This window comes from Parasteatoda tepidariorum, chromosome 1 (genome assembly GCF_043381705.1).
Source record: "Parasteatoda tepidariorum isolate YZ-2023 chromosome 1, CAS_Ptep_4.0, whole genome shotgun sequence".
In the NCBI taxonomy this organism is placed as follows: Eukaryota; Metazoa; Arthropoda; class Arachnida; order Araneae; family Theridiidae; genus Parasteatoda; species Parasteatoda tepidariorum.
In genome coordinates, this window is record NC_092204.1 from 97,906,052 (window position 1) to 97,917,286 (window position 11,235).

The 11,235-nt window shown below is 33.7% G+C and overlaps 1 protein-coding gene across 2 annotated transcripts in view; it reads left to right on the forward strand.

Annotated features, from left to right (window-relative positions):
• The window catches only part of LOC107454788 (runt-related transcription factor 1-like), a 63,305-nt gene extending 52,297 nt beyond the window's left edge, over positions 1-11,008 (forward strand). For both annotated transcript variants that reach the window (XM_043038906.2, XM_043038905.2), the window contains exons 4-5: positions 9,555-9,740; positions 9,846-11,008. In XM_043038906.2, the coding sequence (XP_042894840.1) occupies positions 9,555-9,740; positions 9,846-10,552 (893 nt within the window). In that variant the 3' untranslated portion in view covers positions 10,553-11,008. The remainder of the gene's footprint in view (positions 1-9,554; positions 9,741-9,845) is intronic.
• The last annotated feature ends 227 nt before the right edge of the window (positions 11,009-11,235 follow it).

Below are 11,235 nucleotides of genomic sequence, written 5' to 3' on the forward strand. Positions count from 1 at the left end.
ATGTAGTTCCGAAGTTAGACGTTCACTTTCCACTGAGGTGACCAAGATTCGATTCCCAGCAATATTTGGTCTACATGAATTGCATGAATTTGGTGAATCCGCAACCACCTGAGTGCTGACTTAAAATATCTCCAGTGATAGACAGATCATAGGAAAGAATCTCCTTGCCGCCGAGCTAAACGTAAAGGTATTTGCTACTCAAATGCAAATTAATTTCATCAAAGAAGTATTTTACGATGTCTTTCACTTGTCAGTCCCGATGTTTGATTCAGCAGTTCCCTTGTCGTCACGGTTGGATTCAAAAGTACGAGGTTACAGAATTGAATATTCATAGTCGTATGCTCAAAAATGGGTGCAGCAGGTTATAAAATAAAATATATATTTCTGGTGCAACGTACAACACATTGCATTGCAACAGCAAATCTGAACGTTAAATTTGTTTATATTATTATTTAAAGAATATTTGAGATGCATTTCAACAGTATGTAAAAATATTCTTTGTTATTTTATTTAAAAAAAAAACTTTTTAAACCCTATATATTTCACATAAGTTTCCTTTGAGACCCAGCGGCTCTAACTTTATTTTGACTACAAGTTGTTGAATAATTGAGAATTTTAGTATCAAGATTAAACATTCATAGGTAATATTTTTTTCTACATAAAGGACTATTTGTAAAACTATGATGAGCTACACTTTTTCAAATAGTGAAATTTCTTTATATCGAATCAAACTGTTCCTTAATATTTTTTCCAGACTGGAACTTAATAAATTTCCTGAATTATATAAAAGCATATCACACAAAAAAATCTTGTTGCTTCTATGGAAATTGTAGGATTTTTCACCAAAAACTCTCTATGTGGCTTTTCCTTATAATGCCGTCCATAAGCTAAATGATTAGGTTTAAACATAAAATCAAAAAATGTATCTTTCAAGCAACTTAAAAAGAGTCCAGTAGATATAGTGGGGGAAAAAAATCGTGGATAAATACGATAGCAAAACCGTTTATACGCAATCCCTTTTCTCGTAAACTGTTCATATCCAGATACGTTCTTAAATTACCCCCAACTCTTTGAGAAAGTCGGGCCAATTCTTTATTTATCCATCTTTAACTCCTGGAAATGGGATTAAAAAAGAAATTTTCAGAGATGATCATTACTCCATTTGGCCATTTCGGAAATTGAGCTGTAACGCGTTAATTGCCTCCTGATTTCATATGACCATTTCTCCTTTTGCCAAAAAAATAAGAGAGCTTGCTTGATTGAAAAAAAGAGAGCTATAAGTCAAGCACCAATAGTCACCGGGTGAAAGGATTGTGGTTCATGGGACCACAGTGGTGCTTTATCCTACTTAAGGGTAGCCCAGATAAAAATGACATGCCTCATACATCAATGGGGGTGGGTTTATGCCTTCCCCCCATTTCTTTTCGCCATCGGAAGTTGGGCTCATTAGTAAAAGGAGTCTTTAAATCTCATTCGAGCTGTAATTAAGTTAAGCGATCGATCGTAAATACGAAAGATTGAAACAATGAGGAAAAGTTTCCAAACGTTTCGTCTTCATTAATCTGGGTTTTGTTCCTCGCTGCATTACCCCCCTACCCCTCAAGCGTTTTCTTTATGTCTTCTGGGTCATCAACGTTGTCTCTTCCCTGCATTGTTTTTGTAGAATGACAAACATTGTTCGAAAGAGAAACTTACATTTGGGTTATTGGCTAAACTGTTTGGGATTTATATTCTTTAAGACCTTTGTTGGAATAACAAATAAAAAGACTTATTTGCATTTCAGTTTTACTGTTTGTTTGTTTTTTTCCCTATCACTGGAATCTCAGAGTAAACTTACGTTTGACTGTTCATTCTCCCAGTTTCGTGATTTTGAACTTAACTCAGAAAGGTACTTTATCATGTGAAAATTTGGGCACGTTAATGGCGAATCACGAAAACTTCTCCCGGTTAATCCGACTGAAATTGGATTCTAATCCGTAAATTCTCTTTAGTAATGAAGATGTTTTATTTCTACAGCGTTATTAAACCACCGGAACAGGAATCGAACGCAATTGACAAATCATCGAATTTGACCGCCTGTATGTAAAGCGAATTTTCCATTCATTGAGATACAATCGAAATATATATAGAGTGATAAGCCACATTTTTTCCAAACGTGACATTTTTACACTTAAATGGTCCTTGGTATTGTTATAGTATTATACACATAGATAGCTTAAAAGTTCCCAGAATTTCCTAAAAATAACAAAATATTGCATGTAACATCTTATTGTTTACAAGCTAATCGTGGTGCTTTTTTTTTACCAAATATGCTCTCCTGCTAAATTTGGAAATATGCCTTACGAATAGGTTTTATATTAAAATCCTCGTTGAAAAGAGACCGAATTTTCAGTTTACGGCTACTAATGTTCTCCGTATTCTTGTAATTTTTAACCAATTTAACTCCTGGATCAAGTATAGGGACTCGTACTTTTGAACCCAATCCTGAAGACAAGGGAACTCTTGAACTGAGTATTGGGAGAGTTTTTCCTTCATAGAGGTCTTGCATGGTGACGAAAATCTCCCACGGTTAGTCTGACATCATTGAGGATATTCTATGTTATCACTGTGGTCGGCGCAAGCCGGGTGCGGAATTGGTACCCCTTAACATCTACCTGAATACATAAACTTTGTCGCAAATCTACCACAGACAGAGGTGAACTCACTAAACTGGTAGCCAGGAAGAGTACATAGAGCACTATGATTCCCAAAAGGCTACAATGAAATTCCTCCCAAAAAATTACAACTCAGACTTACTATTTGCCAAACTGGCAAATGATGTAAATAACTACGTTGCAAAACTTATTTCTGAATCTTACTCAATGTAAAATACACTTCGGTATTACTCATTACCAATCATCAAGCAGCAAGCCGAGGTGGCTCAGGAGGTAGAGCGTTTGCATTTCCATGAGGTGAACCGGGTTGGAATCCCAGCGATGACTGGTCGATACGAGTTCCGCATCCGGCTTGCACCGACCACAGTGCTGACGTAAAATATCCTCAGTGGTAGACGGATCATGGATTAGAGTCACCTTGTTGTCGAGCTAACCGTGGGAGGTTTCCTCACATGTAACGCAAATGTGGGTTAGTTCCATCTAAAAAGTTCTCGTTGAATGCAAATTTCTTGCAATACTTGATCCAAGAGTTCCCTTGTCTTCTGGATTGGGTTCAAAATCACAAGGCTACGGAGTTGAACAAGGCTAGTCGTAAACCCAAAATTGGGTAAGCTTATGAAAGACGGTTATAAAACAAAAATGAAATCATCAAGCAGCAATTTTGGTAGATAAATCTCAGTATTTATATTCTTCAGTCTTGAAGTAAAACTTTTTAGTTTGGTATTTACTTACAGAAAATATTGAAATTCCGCAGCGGATTATAAATATTTTTTTTTATATTAAAAATAACATTCTAAGTAAATCGAGCGCATTAAAAACTAGGAAAAGTTTTAATCAGAGATAACTTTAGTTTAATTTTTCCTTTATGATTCTAGACTCGAGCATTCTCCATTCATTTCCTATTATCTAGAAGAGCACGCTATTGACGTGTTTACTATTTCTGACTTTATAAAACCCTCGAAAAGTCCAGGATCACGATATGGTGGTATTATGAGTGATTTTAGTCCCATTGTTTCCGGTCACGTGAGACTCTCAGTACCGGAAACAAAGAGAGTGATATCCCCATGGAAACGTAGATTATCCGAACTTTGAAGTCCAAAATCAACTTGATGAACTTGGGCGCCAGAATTGCCCGATATCCTGTTTAATATTTCAAGATAAAAGGTCAGATATATAGACGTTTTGTACTATAAAAGGGAATTCGATAACAATAAAATATCATTCAAACCACATGCAACTGCATTATAAATCCAGTTTTAAATAGGGTTTATTTGAATCCTTTGATGAGACACGGCGCAACATTTATTTAATCCCGAAATTTTCCATCTTTTGTTTTGCAGGATTCAAATGACATGGAAGGCGGTGCAATATAAAAGTATGTCAGTAACTATTCATAAAAGGAGCCAATTTTTATCATAGTAGTTAGAAAAGGAAATAGAAATCGATAAAAAAAAAAGTTTCAACGAGAATTTATAATTAGATTATAATTCTTAAAACGCAGATTTAATCATTCCAAAAAATATTTTTAGGAACGAAATCTATATGAAAGGACATGTTGACAGCTGTAAATAAAATGTTACTTCCAACTGCTTTCATTTTATTTTATAATCGGTGTTGAACAGCCGACCCATTTTCGAAATTTTTTTTTTTTAGGTTCAGCACTATGAATGTTCAATTGCGTGTAATTTTGAACCCAACCCAGAATACAAGGGGATACAATTCCTGAAACAAGCATTGAGACAAACTAGCCTTTGCGGAGACTTTTTGATGGAACTAACTCTTATTTGCGTTACATGAAGAGGAAAACCACGAAAATTTTCCATGATTAACCTGCAAGCTAGGGGATTCTAATACATGATCTTTGGTCGGTGCGAGCCGGAGACAAAATTCTAATCGACCAGACATTGATTAAACATATAACCTGAGCCACCGCCGGGGGCTCAGGTTGGATCCACCTGAGCATAGGGGATCCAAGTTTCAATTTTATCCTTTTAAACTGAATCACAGAATGCAACTGTAATTCAGTTTAGTCTAATATTACGTCATGGAGTCGTGATGGCTCAGGGGATAGAGCGTTTGCCTTCCAATGAGGCGACGAATTTGAATCCCCAGCGATGACTGGTAGATACGAATTCCGTATCCGGCTTGCACCGAACACAGTACTGACGTTAGATATCCTCAGTGGTAGACGGATCATGGGTTAGAGCCCCCTTGGCGTCGTGCTAACCGTGGAAAGTTTTCCTCTCCATGTAACGCAAATGCGGCTAAGTTCCATCATCAAAAAGTTCTCCAGGAAGGCAAATTTCCCCCAATACTTGATTCAGGAGTTCCCTTGTCTTCTGAATTGGGTCCAAAATTGCAAGGGTACGGAGTTGAACTTTGGTAGTCGTAAACCCAAAAAATTGGGTCTACTGTTCAACCACGATTATAAAATAAAATATTACATCACGTGACTATTTCCTACATTTCGAGACCCATCATTCAATTTATGATCAATTAGATTAAAAGTTATTAAATATGATTAGCTACCCCCCCCCCTCGCCTGTTAAGTCCACTGAAAACAATTTTTTATTGGAGTAAATTTAGCTTACAGTTTTTCCAGACTGTTGAAACATCATTTATTCCTATTGAAAGGTTTCTTTCAAAACTTTTAAGGACAAAAAGGGTTTGTTTCCTAGTAATTAAATTTTGCATTAATTCGCTCGTTAGATTAAAATAAAAAGTGATATGATACATAATTTTTGAATGATGATTTTTTTTTAAATTCTAACTTTTTTATTTCTTGCTTTCGCGTACGAACTATGGCCTCAAATTTGAAAATATATTTTAATGTCGTGAATTGCCAGATGAAAAGGCTTTATGTTCGCAGATGGAAAATAAAATTAAAAATAAATCGCTTTAGTGTATTTGCATTTGGCAGGCGTTCATGTCATTTTTGTTTTACGACCTTTTCTGTTGAATGTGACGTCACATATAAAATGAATAATTTTGAGTTGTTTATTGACTTTATCATTTCATCTTTCAAAATGAAACTCTTTCAGCAAAACACTTAGTCGAGGATTAAGACTTTTTTTATATATTTATTTGTGAGATCTTTTTTTATAATTTCAATATTTTACTTTTGTTGAGGTTTGCGTACAGTATTGCCATATTACATATTTGTTTCTTTTTTTTTTTACAAAATATTTAAAAAATGCTAAATTTATCGAGAATACGTTATAGGCGTTGAATACGCTAAAACGGCGGTTCCCAAAGTTATTCAGGGGAACCCTGGGGTTCCGTGGAAAGTTCCCTTCTTTCCTGGAGTTAGAATTTCCAGTAGTTAGGAAAACCAGTATGGTCTGGAGAAATGGCGGGACTATGGTTACGAAGTTTAACTATTTGAAAAATAGAGCCGTCAGGTCAATAATTAAAGCAGGTTTTAGTTCAGATCGGCGAAAGAAAAAGAATCAGAGGAGAGAGAAGCTCCCAACTTTTAAATGCACTATTTCTTGTTTCCAATAGCAGTAGATGACCTTAGACTTCGTAGTGAGGGGAGTTTTATCTGTAGACAAATTATAAAGATTTTTGACATCTGCAATTACGTTTATACCAAATGAATAATCCTTAATTTTTAAATATTGCAGTTATTTATAGGAAATTATTTGAGTAAAATTTGAAATATAATTTTGTAATTTATTTACTAACAATATATTGAATAAATTATGAAAAAGATATGCATATATAGAAATATTTCATCAGTATTTCTCATCGAAATTTTCAATTCCAAATAAAATAAATCAATTCAAGAAAAAATAAATACATTTCCCTGAAAACACTGGGGAACAAATTTTTTGTTGTATTTATACAAATAATTGATATTACTTAATTCGGTTTAGGGGATTTCAAATCTGAAATTAATTTCGTGCCTGAAGCTGCAGATATTTTTTCAAAATGACATTTTTTGTTTATTTTTGTCAAAATATACAAGTTTAAAAACGTATAAATCTTGCGACAAACTTCCAGGGGAATTAGGTATCAACAGGATTAAAATAGAATAGGAACACATGCCTGGAAACGTCGTCGAACGCGGCTAAGGGCACTTTCCTGTTATGACCTGTTCAAAAGAATACGAAGAAGCAGCTCATAATAGGGGAAGCACCCCTAGCGGAGTATGGTGACAACATTTCCGGGTAAGGTTTCCGATGACATTAAAAAGAGGATGCCATTAAAAAAAATGTCATTAAAAAGAAAACTATAACTTTAAAAAAAACCCGATTGCAAATTTGAATTCTGCGATACGAAAGTATCTAAGATTTCTTACGCGATCTCATGCAGCAAAAAAAATTCCCCTTGTGTAATCATTTCTAGCGTTTATAACTTTTCTTTTTTGAAACCATAATTCAGCTTGTTATAATTCATTCCCAACTTATGCGGCATCACCAAAAACAAATTCGGATGCCACCCCAAACCTGCGAGTTTAACTGTCTAACCTAAAACCTAATTTTAAAACTATTATTGATAAAACGATAAAAAATCCTCACATTCTTTACTTTAAATATTTCTAAAATATTGAATTTTTTTTTTTGCTAGTATATTTACTGCTGATAATGAACGTTCTTTATAAAGTTGGGGTTCCACCAAAAAAAGCTAGATCATTTATAAATCCATAGCCGCAAAAACCTCTGGGCATAAAACGTGATTAGAAATAATGAATCAGTACCAGGAATGTGATCAAACAATAATCATCAAACAGCAGCATTTAACCAGTTAACAGTAATAACTTTTGATGAAACGTTGAAGCTAGAGTTAACTACACAAATCGTTATAATTCTTCGAAATTATTGAAAGTGCAAAAACATTGCAAACGATTTTGAAATTACAACACAACAATCTTAAAAAAAAAAAGGTTCGTTTGAATCATTGGACGCATTCATGTCTAAGAAAAGGGAGACACAATTAAGGCATTTAGATTTGGAAAAAAAAATGTGCCGAAAATTTTAATGAGATGCATGTAATATAATTAACTGCTACATAAATTTTATAATAATGAGCTACGTAAACTCGTTACATTTTCATTCTTATTTACACATAACATAAAAGCGATACAAGAACGGAAGAAATTAAATGTGCCAAAAATTGTATTACAAATTAATTGTAATGGTTGTATGTAATATAATTAATAACTATATAAATTTCATAATAATTAGCTACGTAAAATCGTCAAATCTTCATTTCAATAATCTTCGTTCTCATTTTACGCATAACGCAAAAGTGATACAAGAACTGACGGATTTAGAGTTGAAAAAAATTGCCAAAAATTGTATCGCAAATCAATTTCTATAAGCTGTAAGTAATATAATTAACAACTATATAAATTTTACAGCTACGTAAAATAGTCGAATCTTCATTTTTATTTTATATGTAACATAAAAGAAAAACAAGAACTGAACGAACTAGACTTGAAAAATAGTGTCCAAAATTGTATCAAAAATCAATTTTAATCAGCCATGTGTAATATAATTAATAACTATATAAATTCAACGATAATGAGATAAATAAACTCCTCAAATCTTCAGTCAAATAATTTGATTATCCAATTGTAGGTGTTTCGAATTCGGATATTAAAATAGAACTTCATCTTATATGAAAGTCTGAATGAAAAAGTTTTCCTTCCGCAGATTATTCAAACGCGAGGGTCAGTGAGTTCAAGGAGAAATAGTTTTTTCTTTATTTACGAGGTTTAATTTTCTGGCTGCATTTTTATACTGGCTTGTATTAAATACGATGAGCTTATAAAATTATCTTTACCATTAAGGGCTAAGAAGTATCTCGTCTTATCATTAGTTTAACAAAATAAATAGTCGTTATCTAGAATAAAAGTTACAAAATGCTTAATTTGCGGACATAAAGCAGACAGTTTTAAAAGTTAAAAAAAAAAAAGTTAGGAATAATATTTATAAAAGCATGTCGTTTTTACAAAGAGATTTAATTTAACAAAATTGTAAACAATTTTATACGAAATAAATTGAGGATAATAACGAAACTTACCGTATTTAACACACGCAATAAATTTTTAAGAGTTAGTTACAGTATTGTTAACATTGGAATTTAGATTAATCTTAGCGATGGGCCAATGGCAACTGTGTGGTTAAAAATATCACCAGTAATAAATAGATCTGGGATTGGAGTTCAGTTGTTATCGGGCTGGTAGTTAGAGGTTTTCATCTCATCTATCAATCACAATTTTCCGATCTGAAATTTCGTTCCAAGATCACCTAACAGAAGCCAATTATATATATTTCAACATAATTAATTGAAATTAGTATTGCTGTTTGGGTTTTCCTTTTAAAATGTATATGAATTGGAAATGTTTAGTACCGGAATTAATCTATCTTAAACTACCGATTTAGCGTTGGTAGAGGACGATTCACACTATAGTACTAGTATTTGAGATAATATTAAACTAAAGTTCAATTGAAAATATATTTTAAATGCTGACTGTTAACTCTACTTACACTTTTAAAAAAATAGTTATTATACCAGCTAACACTAACCGTAAAAGCAATATTCCAAAATAACAGCAATAGAAAATGGTTGATTATCTACTTGTTAAGCAGGATCAACCGAATCAGTTTGAAGAAATATTCAGCATTACTCTATAGAAAGAAAAGTATATAATTCACAATAGCGGTGGGGAAAAAAGACACGAAGTGAAAAAAAAAACAATTAAAAAATAATTACGTAGCAGGGCTGTTTTGATGCTATAACCGAGCATTATTTTCCACAACGGAGGCACAAACAATATTTTAAAAATATGGTTATGTAATTAAATGATTATCATTTTTTTTCAAGTGGTGAATAAACAGAAACTATGCTTGCAAGAATATAGCCTAACAACCGCCTTCTTTATCTTTCTAGAATTATCACAGACATTCAACTTTGCGGGTGGTGATCATCCCCATTGGTTAGCTTACAACGCTCACTATTCACCCTATTTCACAACAGCAGCTTTCAGAGGTGCAGGCTTTACAGGGTATGCTTTCGACAGCGCATTTAGTGCAACAGGCTCTTCTAATCAAGAGGCACATTTGACATCGATCGCTGGTAAGCCTTTTCTATTGGTTAAAAAAAAGAGCGATGCTCAACAAAAATAATTTTGCATGATTTCATGTCATAGTACACATCTTTATAGGATGCTTTGCTTTTCAGATGGTGCCTCTCCAGAGTCGTCTCTAAGCAACGGCAATGGTCAACTACATTCAGCATCAGCATTCACTTTCAAATCCATGCTGGACAATTTCACCCAGTCGAAAAGCGAGCTCTCATTGGTGCGTCCGACTAACACCAATCTCTCTTCCGCAGCGTCATCGGCGGCTTCCGAATCCGATCACTCCCCAATGGACCCTGGCAGCAAAACACCGGTTCCAAACACGTCACTGCAGATACCAAAGACAAACATCCCTCTGCTAGCGGGTGCTTCTTCGACAGCCCTGTCGGTGAACCATGCAAGTTACCTGCTGGCATCCCAAAGCTATTACGGTGGTAACGGTGCTACCACAAGTGCCAGCATGTACTTGGGAACAGGCATGATGCCACCATCGCTTCTTTATCCCCAACTGTACCAACAGAGCCACCTCCATCCATCCATCCACTTACTTGGGAATGATTCCAGGAACTCTTACGACGCGGCGGCCCTCTCAGCTCAACAGGAGGAGGTGAGACAGTTGAGCAGCTCAGAGTCTTTGAATAAAGAACTCCAGTCACCGTCAGAGGATCCTAGATCGGATAACAGTAGCACTAACGGGCATACGACTTTAGTTTCTTCGCGTGATAGACTAAATGATTTGCGAATGACGAGTTTACCATCCACAAGGACAGCACAGAGTGAGATAGCAACGGTTTGGAGGCCTTATTGATGATTTAGCTTTTTAAGAGAAAAATATAAACCGGTGAAAGATTATGATATACATACATGTATAGTAATTTATTGTTCCAGCATTTAATTTAAATGCACTTCTATAAAGTAACTCAAAGAGTTAATACTGTTTCAGTAAAATATATATATATATTGTACAATATAGATAATTTATTTAAGGACTTGAAGAAAAGTCTTATTCTTTTTTTTGAAAATTTTTTTTTTATTTCAGGACTTTATTAGCAGATATGGCTTTGCTTTGAAATCATTCAATACACTTACGTTGAGGAAAATATGAATTGAAAGTAAACACTTATAATCATTTTTAATTTTCAAGACCTTCATGCTTTTGAAAAATATTTGAAGTTTACAAATTATTTAACCCCATAATGGTTGCATAATTTTGAAAAAAAAAACGGACTAAGTATTTATAAGTGAGACAGTATTAATATATATATATANAATATTAGTATACTTAAAAAAATTGACATGTGCCCCTTCAAAAATATTTTACACAATTTTTGCTAATTTTAAAGACAATACAATTTTTAAGTGGTATTAATGTTGAAGGTCCATAATATAGCAAATTTTGATTAAAATACCAAAAATTGAAAGTTTTTCATAATATTTATTGTAAAATAAAAATATTGCTATTTTCTTTAAAAAAAAATATGAATAACAAAA